The sequence below is a fragment of the Crassostrea angulata genome, chromosome 6 (genome assembly GCF_025612915.1).
Source record: "Crassostrea angulata isolate pt1a10 chromosome 6, ASM2561291v2, whole genome shotgun sequence".
NCBI lineage: Eukaryota > Metazoa > Mollusca > Bivalvia > Ostreida > Ostreidae > Magallana > Magallana angulata.
The window spans coordinates 15,847,951-15,868,012 of record NC_069116.1 but is presented as its reverse complement, the minus strand read 5'-3'; the positions used below and the strand labels follow the sequence as shown (position 1 = coordinate 15,868,012).

The window sequence follows — 20,062 nt, the reverse complement described above, 5'->3', positions numbered from 1 at the left end:
TATAGAAACCAAATGCCGAGTGTCATTAATTGTGCGCGGCATCAGTTGTTTACTTGCGAACTATTTTGCAAGCAATGTAAAACAGCGGTTTGTAGCAAATGTATTTCTTCAAAATATCATCAGAAACATGCGATGGCGGAATTGTCCGGCGTCTTCCAAACAAAAATCAAAGAGATTGATAACGATTTCGAGAACATTGAAAAATACATACTGTTTGAATTTAATAGCGTTAAGACGCAACTTGACAATATGTCTAAAACAATACCGAGTACATACAAGAAGATTAGTGATGTGATTCGAGACCAAGAGGAAAAATGGATCCAGAAAATTAGGGACTGTGCACAAACTTTGTTGACAAAGGTAAAAAATAAGGAAGCTGAACATAAGGAGATCCTTAACAAAGAAATACGAAATATTGGTGAACGTTTAGAAAATACAATTCGGGAAAAACAGACACTAACCCAGTTACGAAAATCACAGAAAATCAGTTTAATACTTGGGTATCAGTCCAATATAAAAAACCTTCGACTTGTGCCAAGTAGAAGAATGTGGTCTGTTCCAGTATACACACCAGGAAACTTGAACTGTGATGGTTTTGGTCGTTTGGATATACCCGGACACTTCACAATTCCTTCCTATCAAATTCGCTTTCACATAGAAGAATCAAATCCATATTTATAAATATGCAATAAAATGTCAATATCAATTAACATTAATTTAACTTGGCACCTTGCCAAATTTTCATGATTAATCTATACGTGTGTACATTTTTTAAAAAGAAGTAAAACTTTCCATAGATTTCAAAATTAACAGCTTTATTCAGTAATGGAGTCATTTTTCTTGTTGAATTTCTTTTTCTTAGACTTGCCACTACCCCCTGGGGTATCTAATTCCGAGTTTTTCTTTTTTAAGCTGGCTTTCGGGTCTGGCTCAAAGCTGGAGTTCCCTGTTTGGGACCCCTGCTTCACTGTTCCATGCACAGTCTGCTTTCCCTTGTTAGTCTTTTTTTTAACAACAGGACTCGCAATGTCTTCTATTTGACTCTGCTTGGCTTTCTTGCTTTCAGGTGTCTGAGCACTCAAGGCTACCTTTTCTTTGTTTTTCCTTTTTTTGGCCTGTTTATTCTGATTCCTGTAGGAACGAATATGTAACTGTGAGATAGTTTAAAAATAACATTCAATTAAAATTGAACATAGTTTGAAATTCAATTAATGATAAATGTACTTAAATTAAACCCTGCTTTTTGGGATGCATGTGAAACCAATGCCAACTGAACATAAAAACTACTCAACAACAAGGGAGAAATTTTTAAGTCACTTACACATTAGCCGTCTTCCCAAGTTTCCCCATCATCATGTTGTACTCTTTGCGGATGTCGGTGTTGAAGGAACCTCGCAGACTCTCCAACTTTTCAGTGATCTCCGACGATATTTCCTGCAAAGTCAGGAGTATACAATGTATAAAATGAGTTTCAGTCAGACTTATTTGAGCATCGGTATGTAGCAATAATTATGTATGATCTCAATAACAAAGCTAGTTTCCTTCATGTCAAATTGAAAATAAATAAATTTTCAGTTGTTCATTTTTTACTGAAATGAAATTAGAATTTCATTGAAGAGAAAACAACAGCAATTCTTGGGCTTAAACAATTAACTGTCCATACAATTGGATCAAGGGCTTTTACGAACCAGAGGTTTCTGGGAGCTGAACAGGTACTTCCTCATGGTGACACAAACATCGTGTATCAGTTTGGTGGGAAAAGCTTCCTTGGTAATACCTCGCATTATCTGAAATGAATAATGTATACTGTACTATTATCTGTAGCATAAATGCAACATACCCAATTAACAAGCATATTCAACTGAAAACTTCATCTAAATTTCATACCCTTGAAATGCCAGCTATCAGAGAAAGGGAAAATTCATTCCATGCTTCCTCCCCTATATTCTTTTCCTACAAAACAAAATGATGGCAAATAACATGCATGTTTTGAGACTCTGCTGATGAAGTGATAGTTTGAGAAACATTACAGAGATGACAACTTTAACACAACTCATCAATGGATACATACAACATCCTTGTTCAGCATCCCCGACAACAGGTAGCAAGCTTGAGTCTGAAATAACAAAAGACAGGTTAACATCAGGGCCTATATATCTCAAAGGAATGTACAACAATATTGTAGTAAACAAATTGTGTCTCATGATTGTATCTATATTTCTGTAGATTGCCGGTACCAAAATATAGACAGTAACATGACGGACAAATTTTTTTACAAACGCTTGTGTTGATTGGTTGATCAAGTCGGTAGAAGGCAAAGGAAATCTAATATGTGATTTGTTTTGTTGAGGAACAGAACTATTTGTAAATAGATAAGAAATGCAATGAAGATGGGTTTCATCCTACGACAGAGCATTATTCTAGTTTGAGGCAATACAAAAGATTTTGGTTCTCAATCAAACAAATCACTTATTTGGTTAGCTAACATCCACAACTGATCTAATCTTATCTGTCAGATCTAGAACCTTACTCCAGGTTAATTCCAATACATCAACATCATAAATAATGTATAAACCAAGAGCTGACCTTCATGAAGACCTTGGCTTGATCATCCTGCATTGTGGTCAGTAGGGTTTCTGTGATTGGCCAAAACAAGACCTGTAAAGATCTCAGAGATAACAATGGCTCTACATCAAGTTATCTATCTCAGATTATGTAAAGGTAAAATGATGAAACTGTTCATTCTTCTCATAAATATTGATATCTTAATTAGTGGAATGCTATGGAAAGGAAAAATTATAGGGAGGAATGAGAATGAAGTCTTCATTTTAAGAGGTATTTTAAATTAATGAGAAAAGTGCAAACAATACATTACAAACTTGATAGAAAACAGACTCAGTCAAAAAAATATATATCTGTATATTAAGTGATAAGAAGTTGAATTTTGAAACTTACAGGAAACTTGCTAAACATGTTGTAGAAGAATTCTGTGTGAAGTTTCTGTTTTCTACAAAAAAAAAAAAAAACAAACAAAAAATGAATACCCATTTATACATTGTACGGTTAATCCCTTATCATTTGATTAGAAAAGAGCTAAGTTGCTACTTCTTACATTTTACAGGTACATGTACTGTAAGATTGAGAATAAAATGCTTACTTTTTCTGTAGAAAATCCTTCACATTTGACTGAACTGAATCAATGACCAACTGATGAACTGAATCCTGGTCCTGACAAAAAGACAAAAATCAATACATCATATTGTATATTCAGGGTTTTTGTATGCTGCAAAAATGAAGTCGGGTTTTTTTTGGATTTTGTGTTTATTTGCACAAAGTTTTTTTGCAGTAACAAAAGTTTAAATGCAATACAACAATTAATTTATAATTATAATATCTGCACATTTTGTTGCCCATGATACTTACCCTTTCCATCTCAACCTTCTTCTCTTTCTGAGCCTTTCCTGATCTGGTTTTCATTGGAGATGGTCCAAGACTTCCTAGATCTAAGTTCATTAACAACCTTATCTAAAGAAGAAAATAAAATACTTGTATCTATGTTACATAAAGCCAATGTTTCATGGTTTGATGTTCAAAAAGTGCATACACCTGTACTTCTAGTTTAACCTGAAGCATGAACCATCATAAATATTATCAACATTTTAAACTATGGTAAATAAATGATCTTACCACAAGTAGACAGGCATCAGAGACATCATTTACAATTTGTTTGGTTGTTACTGAAAACAAAATAATAATACGTGTAGTTTTTAAAACACAAATCTTCAATCACATCCCATCTTTAATACCTCAAATCAATAATTTCACATTTATTAGTTCAAGCAGATTTGTAACATGGAGGAATTTTACAATGATAATTTCAGAGACATGGTGTTTACCTTTTGTTGAAAACTGTATAGCGTTGTTTAGGGCCTGCAGGTAGCGATCTCTAGATACAGCCACATTGCCATGTATCTACAAACACAACGCATGAGTATAGATACAGCTGTACATGCAAAGATACACATTGCAATATTTGTTATATCTTTGTAAATTGACTTTGTTGATACAACAATAGCCAATGAATCTACATGTATTTTAAAACAACAAATACATTGCTTTGTTCAAACTTTCTCTACAGTTTAATTCTAAGTGTGTATACAAAGGGAACAAACTAAAATATGTACAGTATTTATTGTTAACTTTCTTGAACGTAAATTCCCTCAGCACTCTTCCTTTATGTAGAGTTCTAGGGCTTGTACACACCTTTGCTTTCTTGTATAGCATTCGGAACATGTTGCCTGCCCTCTTTCCCAGGTCCAGTTCAGGGCCCTCTTTGTGCTTCTCTGTACTGGCCACCAGCTCCAGTAGAGGAAATATCAGATCCTGTAATGTATACACACAGCAACAGTAGTATAAATTCAATCATAGTACATTTGTAATGCCATGAATGCTTTTTAAACACAGTGATATACATACCAGTGTCAGATCTGCAGGAGGTTGACTTTTAACCAAGATTTCAACTAAATCCAGTACTCTGAAAGAAATTTTTATTCTATTAGTGCATTGCAATTACATACAGATGTCCATGTACTTGTTTACTGTACAGATTTGACAGAGAAAAGTTAATGCTGCAGATACATGTATTTGCCCCATTCTTACCTGGATTTGAAGGCCAGAAGCTGCTTCTTGTTTTCTTTGGCCTCAGCCTCCTTTGTTTTTCTCATGTTCTTGAATACTTGTGCCAAGGCTTCATCAAATTTAAACATATCATCATCATCTAAGTCAGGCTCAGACTACAAATAGAAAAAAGTTCCACAGAACTCTTATCATTCATATTCCATTTCATGAAATTTCTAACATTTGCAAATATATCGTAGAGGATAAAAGATCAAAGTTTGATGATTGCCTCTTTGATATAATCCACCCTACACCTATATTATCTACAGTAGTGGATCCTCCAGAACATATCAACTCACCTCCTCCTCACTATCTGATTTATCCACTGCATCTCCCAGAGCAGACTTGACAGCATTCCTGAATTCCTCATCCACCTCTCCTTCCTCCTCTTCTTCTTCTTCCTCTTCCTCAGACTCATCCTCATCCCCAGAATCTTCTTCACTTTTCTCTTCTTCAATATCCTTCTCTTCTTCTGAAAGCCCATTTTCTTCATCTCCAACTTCCATATCTGAGGCATTTTCCATCATATCTTGTCCAAAAAAAGTGCCCAAAAATTATTCTTAAATCTTTTCACCTTTCAGGACTTTTCTGATTAATGATTAGATACTGTAAATACCTAATTAAACGCGAGGAATTAATATCCACGTAAAATCGCGAGAAGCATCTTTCGCGAATTTTAAAATCTCGCCATTATTTTCTGAGAGTTGAAAACTTAAAGAAATAAGGGGAAAAGTTCAGATACAAACCAGCGGGATCGCGGAATTAAGTACTCGCGTAATATAAGGAATTTACAGTATGCAATATGGCAAAAACAATTATTTTCTCAAAAGAATAGATCGCTCTGTATTTCATCACAAGAAAAAAATCATCATTCATCTCCACCTACTCTCATCCTCATCCTCAAAGCTGATTAGTTCATTCTCATCTCCTTTCTCCAACTTGAGCACCTGACAATAACAAATAAAGACTTGAAATTCTAGAAGTACTCTATCATTTGTAGTCCTATCGCTGTTATAAAATCAAAAGATTGTTTGCCCTTACATCAGTGATCAGCCCCAATGAATCGGGTGTGACATGGTCCGTCAGACAGCTGAAGGTCGTCTTGGCAGCAAGACGGGCAAAGTTGGAGCCCTGGGACATCATACTCAGCAGAAGCTCCGTCACTACCTCTATCCATTCTGGCTCTGAAACATCAAGAGAGATTTTAATTTTTCTTTCTCTGTTTGATATATTTGTGTATGAAGGAACTATGGAATATCCTTGTTGACTAAAATAGAACATGTATTATCTTGTCTTGATTCATAGTTAGCCTAAAAATAATTTCTTGTTGTCATTTGCTAACCTGATTTGGCAGACTTGACAGTGGATCTTCTCTTGTGTTTAACAGCCTTGTTATAACAGACATGAATGTCCTGCAATAGACAGTATGCTATATCTATATGTATTTGTATACATGTACACATCTGATTCTGGAAATTTATACTCCGTTTATACTTCAAGACTATTGATGCCCTTTCTATTACTATATTAATTCTATTATCTGTAAGTGTATAAATAAGACTGTCATCGGGCATTTGGGAGACTTTCTTGTTGGTCTACGGACCAAGCTCTCCCCACTTTTCGGCATTCATTAAGGTATATTTTCATTTCTCCTTTTTAAGTTATAAGCAGAATTAAACAATGTTATTTATTTTCAATATTTGATTTTGCTTTATGAATTTGTAAATCTTCGTTATCTTGTTATTTTTTAATTCAGAGGCAAACTAAATAGAATGAACCTGGGTTCATGTTAAAAGATGTTTCTGTTTTGTTTTATTATACATGTACTACATTTTTGGTGTTGTACCAGGATCAGTTTGTCAATGAATTTACAAAATGGCATGCAGAAATTCAATTCATTTTCTTCAATCAGAAGATCTGAAATTTAGTAAAGAAGATCTTACTCTAGAAATTGAAAATTTAGAAAAAGAAATAAATCAAAAGACAAATGCTAGCTCTGGTTATATTTCGACTGAAACGCCCAGAATTTATTGTGAAAACTTGCTCAGTAACATGCAGAATGAACACGATTCACTGAGAATTCTACACATTCCACAAATATTGGGCATTTAGCAATCAAATATTTGTGGGTTCTTTTTTTTTAAGCAAGGTCTAAGACATTTATAATATTTGCCAATTTTGTCAATGAAGTTGTAATACTTGTGTTAAGTAGAGTTGAACACATTTAATGGGTTTCATTTAAAAAAAAGTTTTCTTTCACCCAACATTTTAAAAGTTTTTTCTTGTTTTTGTTTTAATTTTTGTTTACTATTATCTCTGATGTCAAACTTCAATGAGCATACAAGTACTTCAATGACAGTATCTTGTATGTTTGTGTAAAAACATCATCCTGTTTATAAACTACATGACTTGTATTATTTACATGTTTTGCACATGTTTATTTAATTTCTAATAAACATGTGACATAGACTGTAAAGAAGAAAACAAATCACACAAAGCAATCCTTGAAATACTGTAGAATTAATATTATCTTTAAAATCAAATCTATCAACTTTAAATTCAGTTGCCCTCAGTGACCACTATAATAAACTGGCTACAAGGTCACCCAGTCCCAAAGGGTGGGGGATTTCTCTTTGAAGCTAATGACATGGTTGTAGTAAACAAAGTCGTAAATTGTTCAGATCATCGTCAGAGGAAACAGTTAAAACCTGTGGCTTGGTCAATGACAGTGAGTGAGATAAGAAATAGGACATGGCTTCAGAGATACGTTCATATACAACATCCCTCCTGTTCTTACTTATCTACATGTAACATTAAGTCACCTGCTCATCAGCAACAAGCATGGGCCTTACTATCATAGGTAACATGCTACATCTCCTCCTAAACTAAGACGCAGTCCCCTTGTCTGGTGATAAATACATGTACGTAAAATAAACAATTTCACCTAGTAATTGAAACCTACGTCATTTCATCACAGAGTCAACAAGCAACGTAACTCTATTACAATTGCTATTGTTATACTTTCATGTTAAAAACTGAAATCTGATTGGATAAGACGCATTTAATAATATTTACTATTACCCTCAGCGTTAGCAACGCACTTGGCAACGGGTAACATTAAAAAATGTTACATGCGCGAAAATTGTGCGCGTACGGTTCGCTGTAGAATTCACGTTATTCCTATATAAAAGCAGTAAAATTTTCTTAAAAAATTTAAAAAAGACATTCAGTATAACAAAATAAATAGTGCCTGTTTGGGAGGATAACAGTTGAAATTGACACCCCTCGAAAACCATTGTCAACCTCCGCTTCGCGTCGGTTGACAATGGTTTTCTCGGGGTGTCAATTTCAACTGTTACCCTCCCAAACAGGCACTATTTATATATTATATGACTTGGCCTTCTATTGTCCTTTGTAAAATTGAAGCCACTCACAAACAGGAAGTAAGTGATGCAACGAAAGCTGCTATATAAACTGTTCTCAAGGATTAAGCAACAATACTGCTTTAAAGAGATACTTGATATTAAGAGGGTTCTCTTAACTTGGAATGTTTTAAATTACAGGAAAAAACTACTGGGTTAAGTGAAAATGAAAATTTTACCCATTGCAGATGAAAAGCAGGACAACGACGTAAAAGAGGCACTAATAAGAAAGAATTCACATTCAAAACATGGAAATGACAAAGTGTGTGCAGTTCAGTTGGATTATATTGAGTATGGCCTGGACATGATTCTAGCCCTTGTGCCCCAAAATGAAGACAGAGTGACTTAGTGGACAGTTTCGGACAATGCCTGTCCAGCATTGATCTGCATCGCTGTAGTGCTCACTTTTCTCTGTTGCCATGTGGCAGGCAAGTGTTTACAGATTACCAGAACAAGTGCATCAAAAGTGTGAACGTTGAAGGTGAAGTGGTCACATTGTTCAGCACTCAGCCATTACGACCCTGTGGTATATTTGTCACAGAAAGTGAAAGAGGCTTAGGAATTTTGGTGTCCCTTGAAGATAATGTGTCTTATCAACCCACCCCAACCAGTCAAAGAATGGTGAAGCACTACAGTCTTAAAGGTGATGTAATTTGTATTTATCGATGCGATGAACAATCCGATGATTCAAGCCCGTTGTTCAACAGGCCTGATGCTTTGACCCAAAACCGCAACAAAGACATCTGTGTTGTAAATCGCACTGACTTTGATTCTGGCGAAGTCTGCATAATTACTGAAGATGGAAACTTCAAGTCTCGTTACCAAGGCAACGGCTTGACCTTTGATCCTTGTGGCATTTGTTGCGATGGCAAGATGAACATTATAGTCAGTGACTATAGCAACACATGTGTTCATCTTCTAACCTGTGAGGGTGAATTTTCTGCTTATTTACTTACACGGGACACCTTGTTGGGGGATCCCTGGTGTGTGGGAATTTACAATGATTGTCTGTGGTTGGGATGTAACAGAGGAAGAATTGAACGATACAGACTGCTTTACGAAGATTCCTGAAATCCAACTGTTTATCATGTATTTTGTTTTTACTGCTGTTTTGCTTCATTGATGTGAGATAACACTTTCTTCTTTATCATAGTAGATTATGATATCCTTATGTTATTTTGTTTAATGAATACATTAAAATGAAATATCCAAAATACAGATAAAGTTCTATCATTTGAGTTTTGGGAAACTCATGCATACTGGTAAATCTAGTTTTTGGAAGTATCTCAACAAGTGTAATTCATGGTACCATCAACCATTCATCTAACAACTAATCATATAGTGGGACATCTAATTGAAAGGTCACATGTTCAAATCTAAAATTGATTCAGGTATTGGTTGTTATATTCTTGAGTACTGTAGAGTCCTCATTTTATGTGAGTATTTCATTCTGCTATTTTACATCAATTCCCGAGACAATAAAGTTGCGAGCACCAAACTTTTGCTACACTTACATGTACATGTAGTTCACAACAGTCAGAAAAATAAATTTGAGATTTTAAAATTTATAAGGGATGCTTCCTGTGATTTTGCATGGATATTAATTCCTCGCGTTTAATGTAACCTTCAGTCACTTGGAATGAGCCTTGTGACTTGCAAGAGTCATGTACTTCATACAATTTACCGGTACTATAAAACTGTATTTTTTAAGAGATTCTATTTTTTGCAGAAGTTCAAATTAACATCATTTGATCTACCAGACTAGAAAGTACACCCAAAAAAAATTTGAGTGTTTTGGAATCAAAACAAGTGTACAATATCTCCAAACATGAACTCCATACATGTTCTCTGCCTCTCATGCAAACTCTTTAAATAATTTACCGGTATCTGCTATGAACTATACATGCAATCTTACATGCTAGTATATAATGTACATGTACTGTTTAAGTCCTAATTACCAACACCGAGTAAATGTCAAGGATTGTCTATGAGCAGGCTCATTCTACAATTGATAGAATACTATACTCTACCTGTAAGGCGCTGACAGCATTCTCTTTGGACATAAACAGATGGAGAGCATGGAACACAAACAGCAGCATGAAGGCTCTGTGCAGATCAGACCTCTCTGGACTTTTGGCTGCACTCTGTTTAAAATCAGAATCAATCAAATAATCTAGCTGTATTTTATGGTATGTTAAAATCTGATTCCTGGGTATTTGTATTTGACCAAGAGCATCAGAGAAAACTCAAACAAAATTTGTTCTGGAAGTATTTCAGTTCAGATGATCCAACGTCAACTCAATTTTATTCACAACTTTTGAAGTTAATCTCTCTTGCTGATGTTTCACTAACATCTTTTAAATTTGTTAATTAAGATATTGTTTACATGCATGTATACTATAAAGGAAAATCATGCATCAGAGGTTCAGACATTTAAACACTTTCCTCAGAAATTTTAGGACTTGAAAACTTCATCCTTTGCATGATGTTTATATACCCTGCCTATTTCATTGTGATATAACATAGAAAACAAGTATAAACTATCAACGCTTGAAAGAAAAAAATACACAGAGCTCAGTCTGTTTTAAAATGTCTTAAATAGAAGGAGTTTGTGTTACCTTTTCCTGCATTCCGAGTAAACACACCACTGTTTTCACCCACTGTTCCCTTTCCTAAAAAGGAAGAAATTTGTCATGTAACTCTAATATCAAAAGCTTCTAATATATTTATCATTGCAATTTTTTAAATATTTACACAAACTGTTATAAAATAAGTCACTTACATCCTCTGGGAAATCCACAACTAAAGATACAACTTCTGAAGCTTCTACTAAATCCTAAAACAAAGTTAAAAAAATCTATAACACAACCAACAAGATGAAAATACTTGAACACGTAAAGATGAGAAATTCTGTAAATAGGAAATTAAACCATGGGGTTACTGTATCTGACACTAAATACATAAGAAAGTACTTCAAACAAATTCTTATTTGCATCAACTTTATCGAACAATTAAGTTGTTTCAAATAAAATTGTGTATGAAGTACTTTCCTGACAATTCCAGGAACACTGTGTTGTCACAAATATCAATGGTTCTAAAAACAGTACACCAGCCTCCATCATCCCCCTTCTCCAAAAATAATCTAAATACTGTACATTACTCACCTGAAAATATTTACAAAGCTGACAAACTGTATCTAGGTAGGCATCCAGAGATGAGGTCTTTGATTTTTCTAAAAAGAAGTTTTGGAATTATAATTATGTACATGTACCTTCCTTTTCATGAACATTGTCATATAAGTAGACTTTGCTGGATGCTATTTCTCCTATTAAAATCTTTCTTACGATAGAACTTGCGACCTTATCTGACCACACTAGAATACTTCATATTAGCACAAGCCCCACAATACAAGGGGAAAACACTTTAGTCTTCAGGTCTGACATATAACAGGTATTACCCTCAGCCAAAGTCAATAACTATTCTTGCATATCATTTCCGTCTTTAATTAAGTGTAATAGTAGCTATGGTAGGCTTGAGGTAAAGAATGTGCTAAGATATTTTTTTTCTTAAATCAATAATTATACGAGTATAGACTATCACCTGTGTTATAAATAAGCAGGTTGCTTAGTGCCTTTAAAAAATTATCCTGGAATGGCTTTCTGAGCTTGTCCTCCATTGGTTGTGTGCAATATGAACACTACAATTTTAAAATTGAAATGTAAAGAAACACCATAGGATGAGGATAAATAGAAAAATCAATGCAGCAGTCTTGCTGTCATTTATCAGAGGTTCAGACATTTAAGAATTTCCTCATAAAGGAAAATCAGACAGTCTTAGTTTCATCATTGCAATGGCAGTAACACATGTAAGATATACATGTACATGACAACGTTTAGTCCACCATGTTCTTTTTATCTTTTGTTACTTGCCATCTACTGAAATATAGACAGCAATCATGTGATGCGCTATATCCAATGACATTGCGTCATTCTAGCCTTAGGCAAAACTAAACTCATTGGAACTCCCTTATCTACTAAATAACAGCAATAACAGTTGTAAATAAAATTTCAAGAGACACTATGCATCTGAAACACTAAGAGTGGTCAGTATAGATTAAGGACACTCCATTGACCTACATGAGGGAGTGCTGATGACTTGGCCTTGACTGTCCAGAAGGAGTGGAGGCCAAGGAACTGTAGGAGGTGGAGCTGCCAGGCGTGGTCCCCTGAGGTGCTAGGGAGGGTCACCAGGGTCCGGATGTGAGTGGCCACGTGTTGGATCCCCATCATATTCTCTCGGGGGCTGTGTAACAATGAAAACATAAGACAGATATTCCACAGGCATGTACTGTGGTTTCATCAATATTTGTTGAATACCTATTTTCATGGATTTTGTTGTTGAGTTATCTCATACTCTAGTATAGTGCACTACATCATAACATATTGTATGGAAAGAATCATTGACCATGAAATTAAGTATCCTAGAAACGCTGATTTGCATTGCTTGCCCATGAATATTAATGAAACCATAGTATCAATAATTACTGAACTTATATTTGGTTGAGAAATGAAAAAGATATACACTGAAATATCCACATTAGAGTATTTCATTATTTTAAAAACTTACTCTTTAATGTATTTCTTAAACACTTTCATTAAATTCTCTCCATATTTCTTAGCTGCTTCTGAGCTGAGCTGAAATTAAAACAAGACATAATCAAATACACAGGTAAGACAGAATCATCTTGTCATACACACAAATTCATGTAATACACATGGATGCATTTATGAGGGTTGTCCAAAAATTTCATGGACACATGTAATTTTATTCCAAATAACGGCGCCATTATCAGGAAAGCAATATAATATTTCAATATCGAGTATAATAATGTATAATTATGCATAAAAATCAGAGCAATGTACATTTTGTATTGGAGTTATCATTATATATACATTGCCTATACAGGCCGCACTGCCCAGTCTGACGTTGATTTATAACTACATTTCTATAACGTCGTAGTCCTGGGTTACCTGAGAGTAACGCTGCATTCACTGATTGGTCAGAGGGTACAATCGCATACTCCATCAAAATATGGCCTGAGCCACTTGTGGATAAGTAAACTAGAACTATTTCGATAATTTTCCTGTTTCCTTAATAGTTTGTTGTGTTTCTATTGGTGTTTTACCTCAATTGATACAATTTTATGATGGCGCGCTGTTCCATGCCCTCAGATGACCTCGCTTTTTTCAGGCGTTTTTAAAGACATGTTCTTGCCATAATATCTTTCAAAAGTCCTCTGTTAGTGTGGAAAAACCTTCATACGATGTATGAAAATGACGTACACCATACAGACTACATCATAATAGAAGATTATGAAGTTTTGAAATGTTATATAAAAATTGTAAATGGTATTATATCTAAAAACTCAATTACAAAGTTTGGACAATTTTTACGCTGGGCCGTGCGTACTTTCTGCAACCCTTTGATACATTAAAATTTTAGTTTATTTCTATGGAAAACATTAAAAATCACTTTAGTTTGATTTGAAATTTTATGACAACTATTTTGATATACAATATGTATTAAAAACCCATTTAAAATGACAAAAACGCGATTGTCCATGAACTTTTTGGACAACCCTCGTACATACCGTATACATTTTTTAAACATGACAGAATCTGCTAGACCAATATATGTACATGTACTTACAGACTGAATAATTGTGTCCAGTGACCTGGTAAGGTGGGTTCCTTTTGGGCACTGAGTTTCAAAGAAACAGTGCAGAACTTTTATGGAGTTCTCTGCATTTTCTGAGGATTTCACATATGTGACTAAGCCATTTATCTAAAATGGAAACAAGTTTTTAGTAAAAGTGACCAACTGGATGAATAACAATAATTTTCTCTTTTCAAGTTCTAGTGTTTTTAAAGTCATTCTTAATTTTACTTTCAGTGACTTATGAAGTAGTAACTTACAAATCTAGTAGCTGATTCATAAACAGGGTTCTTTTTCTTCTGCTTTCCATCAATTACTTTCACTAAAACTTTGACCACATTAGCTGGTAACAGGCACTCGATCTGAGAAATAAAATGATATACGTACTTAAAAAAAAATAAAGAGAGCAAACATGAATGTTTAATAAAGTGTCATAGAACTTTAAGAAATCATGAGAATATAATAATTTCATTAAATCTTGACATGCTGTCACTTACCTAATCAGCAGAGCATACCTGTATTTGAATAGAAACTACCCTTTTCTTTTTCCTACTTACTTCCTCTGGTGTTTTAAGGTGGGGTAACATTTTTGTCATCAAGTAGAGCCCCACATTGACTGCCGAGTGGTGCTCTTTACCAAACAAGAGATCTGTAACAAATAATTGCCAATAGAGAACCTGCATTCATCTTCATAAAATCAAAAATATAAAAATGTGCACTTATGTATGACATCAACAAAAGAGTGCAATAATGCATGTTACAATAAGTTAATGTATAGCAAATAATGATAAATAAGGACAGGTGTTAGTCAGAAAAGTAGATACATTGGACAATCCCTTTTGATTAACATTTGTTTAATCAAAAATTGTAAGTTAATGAATCTCCTTGTCTATGAAGTAGGTTAATTCTAGAAATCCTGAACAAAAGCTCTCTCTTTTTCATTTTACAAGTCTTTGAAAAAAAAATAATGAAGTCACATGACTGTTAATTTCAACAACATTTGACTTTCTAAATCAATTTAATATTTACCCCTTCCTTCTGTCCAGAAATCAGTAAAGGAAATCTTTGAAGTAGACAGCTGATGAATAACCTCATCATTTATCAAATGTACCACAGGGAAAAATTCAATGGAGAGCTACAACATGAAATTCAGTTCAAATGTATGAACCCTCCAATATTTCCTTTGCAATCTGTGATACAATATACTAATGAAGTACTTATCACACATTGTTTTTTCTACTGTTTTAAGAAACATTTATCATTCAATACAAGTACATGTATATCATATGGATGCACAAACAAACAAGAGGCAAATGGGCCACATCTCTCACCTGAAGAACAATAGGTATGATAAAACAGCTTAATGGAATCATAATACAAACTATCTGGACAATGTACAATAATACATGTAGATCCTGTATAATTAAAATCCATTTCTCCCCCCTGGATATTCTTATGTTTATAATCATTAGTCCCTTTTCTAACAGGATGATTTTATAGTCATATCACATGTTGAGTATTGCAGTTCTCAAAAAGATCCTTAACGATTGTTTATACATGTATATGGGATATAAAGCTACATCAAACTCTGAACCTTCTTGTGAGGCCAAAGAATTGTCCTGGGGCCAAAGTCTTAACAATTATAAAGAATCATCTGGCTGATTAGTTTCTGAGAAGAAGATTTTTAAGATTTACTCTATTTATTCCTATGTAAAACTTTAACATCCCCCCAATGCGGCCCCACCCTACCCCCAGGGATCATGAGTTTCACAACTTTGAATCTACACTAGCTGACGATGCTACCACACAAGTTTCAGCTTTCCTGGCTGATTAGTTTTTGAGAAGAAGATTTTTAAAGATTTACTCTATATATTCCTTTGTAAAACTTCGACCCTCCATTGTGGCCCCACCCTACCCCCGGGGACCATGATTTTCACAACTTTGAATCTACACTACCTGAGGATGCTTCCACACAAGTTTCAGCTTTCCTGGCTGATTAGTTTTTGAGAAGAAGATTTTTGGGAGTTGATTTTAATCAACTCTCCTATGCAGTTACCCAGACAAACCGAAAGTGAAACAGTGTTTGGACCTCAGCACAAATCATTGCTGCTGACAAGACTTAGTTCTTGAAAATAATTGATAAATTCGATGTAATGTATGCTAAAGCATTGTTTTTCAAGGAAACTTATTTATAAATACCTTGAAAATAGTCAGATTTTAAATGGTACAAACAATTTAAATATTTTTTGTAGTCGTATATATTCCTACGCCAGAGTTCAATATACCGGTAGTCTCGTTCAATTCGCCGTCGGCTGTCTCAGTAAATTCTTGTCGGAGATTTACGGTGTCAGCCGAGCGTTTGGTTGAACGAGACTCGAGTTCAATATTGCTTAGATCCATACAATTTTCGAGAAATATTTCTATTACTGATACATAGTTTGATTGAATTAATTTTATCTTGAAATATTATTTAACATGATTCATATGGGGGTTTCTCGACATTCTTGTCGAAAAAGTCCAAAAATTCATATTATAAAAATGTGCGTAATTCAAATTAGAAACTACATGTACTTGTCATGCAAAATAACATATCATTGATTTTAAAATAAATAAACTAATACATCGACAAAATCAACCCCCGTCAGTTCTTCAGTACTTTGATTAAAGATTTACTCTATATATTCCTATGTAAAACTTTAATCCCCCATTGTGGCCCCACCCTACCCCTGGGGGTCATGATTTTCAAAACTTTAAATTTACACAACCTGAGGGTGCTTCCACACAAGTTTCAGCTCTCCTGGCTGATTAGTTTTTGAGAAGAAGATTTCTTAAGATTTACTCTATATATTCCTAGATAAAACTTCGACCCCCCCCCCCCCCCCATTAAGACCCCACCCTACCCCCAGGGGTCATAAGTTTCACAGCTTTGAATCTACACTACCTGAGGATGCTTCCACACAAGTTTCAGCTTTCATGGCTGATTAGTTTTTGAGAAGAAAATTTTTAAAGATTTACTCAATATATTCCTATGTAAAACTTTAATCCCCCATTGTGGCCCCACCCTACCCCTGGGGGTCATGATTTTCACAACTTTAAATTAACACAAACTGGGGGTGCTTCCACACAAGTTTCAGCTTTCCTGGCTGATTTGTTTCTGAGAAGAAGATTTCTAAAGATTTACTCAATATATTTCTATGTAAAATTTCGACCCCCATTGTGGCCCCACCCTACCCCCCGGGGTCATGATTTTCACAACTTTGAATCTACACTACCACCTGAGGATGCTTCCACACAAGTTTCAGCTTTCCTGGCTGATTAGTTTTTGAGAAGAAGATTTTTAAAGATTTACTCTAAATATTCCTAATTAAAACTTTGACCCCCCATTGTGGCCCCACCCTACCCCCGGGGGTCATGATTTTCACAACTTTGAATCTACACTACCTGAAGATGCTACCACACAAGGTTCAGCTTTCCTGGCTTAATGGTTCTTGAGAAGAAGATTTTTGAAATTTTCTCAAATGTTTTCATTAATTTCTAATTATCTCCCCTTGAAAAAGGGTGTGGCCCTTAATTTTCACAACTTTGAATCCCCTTTGCCTAAAGATGATTTGTGCCATGTTTGGTTGAAATTGGCCAAGCAGTTCTTGAGAAGATATTGAAAATGTGAAAAGTTTATGGACAGACAGAGTGACAGACAAGATGTGATCAGAAAAGCTCACTTGAGCTTTCAGCTCAAGTGAGCTAAAAAGTTTATAATTATACATGTATGTTACATCTGAATTACATGTACCAGTAGTTTCAAATTGAGAATTCTAATAAGTCCATCATCAGATACGTGTATTACAATAACTATTGTCAATTTAATTGAAAATTTTTCAAGTACAATACGCAGTCTTAGCACATGTACCTGTGGTACTACATGTAAAACAACTACATGCAAATTTGCATCCATATATATTTGAAAATATATATATTTTTTAAATTAACATTATGCTAAGTGAAATTCAAAACATCTACAAGTAAAACTGTCATGAGATCAGAGGTTCAGACATTTAGAGATTTCTTCAAAGAAGTCAGAACAAAATCTTCATCATACTCACGACTGTTGACCTGCACAACAAATTTACCATGATACAAAAATTTAAACATACCTTTAAAACATTCCAAATGTTTTTGAGATTCTCTGCACAGAATACTTTTGGTAACCCCCAATATGTCTTCAAAAATGTCTTGTCTACCATTTTCTGCAACAGATTTTTTGAACATATTAACTCCGATACAAAAGAAGACGAAAAATCAAGGGTGAGAAATCTTGAGAGGTGTAGAGCATCAAAGAACATTTTTGAAAACAATATTTCATATCAATTATCTATACTGTATACACCAAATACATGTGTAATAAAAATTTGGTTGTTGTTTAACAGTTTTTTTTATTCTCCTTCCTCCAAAACAACTGCACTTGGAGAGACACAAATCAAATTAAATGGAGACATTACCGGGTGGTACTTCTGACAAGCCAGTAGTAACATGAGGGTATCAGGAGAGCAGCCTGTCCACCCCTGGGTCAGCTCAGCCTCTATCTCCGACCATACTGCTGCTTTGAAGATTTCTGTATTTACCTAAAAATGATTTATCTCTGTATATATAACACTCACACAAAAAGAATTGCAAAAATATTAATGATGAGTTATCCATGCATCAGAGGTTCAGACATTTACAAAATTTCCTCAGTAATTTTAAGACCTGAAAAATCATCATGTGCATGGAAATGAACAAATACATAATTTTTTTACCCTGTTTGATAATATTTAAAACAAAATGTAAACAGAATGTCCAGTGGAATACCTGGGAGACAATGAGGGATATGGCATATGTAGAGATCTGTTTCAGGAATGACCTCTTCTGGCAAACCTGCACCAGACTCTGGACTATTTTTTGTACATGTTCCTGAGTGGCACTTGTTATTCGGCCAGACTGCACCAAAGCCATATAGGCTAGAACTTTTCCAAGTAAAATATTTCCCTGCTCCTGCATTGATGAAACAACTTAAATATTAACAAAGGGCATCACTGACACAAACTATCTGTAACTGTTAAATCTGGAGAGATTGACAAATTTGCCTCTTAACTACTAAAAGACAATATGATGTATATAATTAAGCTGTTCACTTAAAAAGAGAACAAATTTCTTGTTGCATGCATTGATTTTAATGAAATTAAGACCAAAAACCATATTTTAAAGGAAAAAAACCCAAGAGTTTGAAAAATATTTGAATTTTCCACTTCTACATACCGATCGTGATTCCTTCTGCGTAAACTTTAGATGTTCGGCAACAGCACCAAGTATCATGTCCACATTTATGCTTGGAAAGTTTCGAAGGATCTGTTGATTTAAAATCAATTACAATGAAATATACAATATTGAGAAATTGGAGTTCCAATCATCAAGAAATAGCCAGGCACTGTATATATATAATGTCTTTTTACCTGACAGAGTGCCACAGAAAAACCATGTCTAGCAGACTGTCGACTAGAGGCTAGACCTTTTACAAGTCTGCTAATGGAATATTGCAGCTCCTCACTGATACCTGTAGACTGTACAAATAAAATACCGTATATGCAGTGAAAAATGACCCAACACTCAGAACTTTTTCATCATAAACATACAAAAGAGATCTCATTTTTATATTTTTTTAATTGAACACAATAACTAAAATACATATAAAAATATGTAGATTTTAAAAGAAAATTCTGTTTTATTCACATTATACTTGTCCCGTTTTTCTTCAGAAAAACGTACGAAAATGAGCCCCACTTGGTAATTAAAAAAGGTATATAACATTGAAATATTTAACCACCAAAGAGTGAAACCACCAAACGGGGGTTGACCAGTATCTCAGAATACTGAATAATTTTAGAACTTGACCATGAGCTGCACATGAATGTATCTCACCTCATCCACCTGCCGAAGGCTAAGATCTTCGATCAGCCCTTTTGAAGCCTGTATTATCTTTGTCTGGTTACATTCTGCTAATTGCCAAAATTTGTTTAGAATTGATTTGTCAACTTTGTGGGATATTTTGGAGCTCATTTCGCACAGCGGCCGAGCACATGTGATGATGTCAATGTTTCACCATAGCTTAACGTATTATCTTTATCGCCTTCAGAATAAACACTTGAAAGACAGTGTGACGTCATTACTGATCATTGACAACTTGTTCATAAAGCTTGTAATAATTTATTTCAAAT

The 20,062-nt window shown here is 34.5% G+C and overlaps 1 protein-coding gene across 1 annotated transcript; it reads right to left on the bottom strand.

Moving 5' to 3' along the window:
* Positions 1-794: 794 nt before the first annotated feature.
* Positions 795-19,971, bottom strand: LOC128187973 (myb-binding protein 1A-like protein). The gene is made up of 35 exons (XM_052858715.1): positions 19,767-19,971; positions 19,301-19,408; positions 19,107-19,196; positions 18,660-18,842; positions 18,311-18,433; positions 17,966-18,058; positions 14,844-14,949; positions 14,372-14,463; positions 14,075-14,176; positions 13,809-13,943; positions 12,726-12,793; positions 12,236-12,401; positions 11,700-11,796; positions 11,264-11,331; positions 10,882-10,935; positions 10,718-10,771; positions 10,130-10,243; positions 6,020-6,089; positions 5,719-5,861; positions 5,564-5,624; positions 4,977-5,206; positions 4,660-4,793; positions 4,477-4,534; positions 4,264-4,383; positions 3,897-3,972; positions 3,688-3,737; positions 3,424-3,525; positions 3,158-3,228; positions 2,956-3,007; positions 2,587-2,658; positions 2,072-2,116; positions 1,888-1,953; positions 1,689-1,787; positions 1,322-1,434; positions 795-1,131 (listed from the first exon to the last, which is right to left on the bottom strand). The coding sequence occupies exons 1-35, from the start codon at positions 19,902-19,904 to the stop codon at positions 816-818; spliced, it is 3,669 nt and encodes a 1,222-aa protein (XP_052714675.1). The 5' UTR covers positions 19,905-19,971; the 3' UTR covers positions 795-815.
* Between the last annotated feature and the right edge of the window lie 91 nt (positions 19,972-20,062).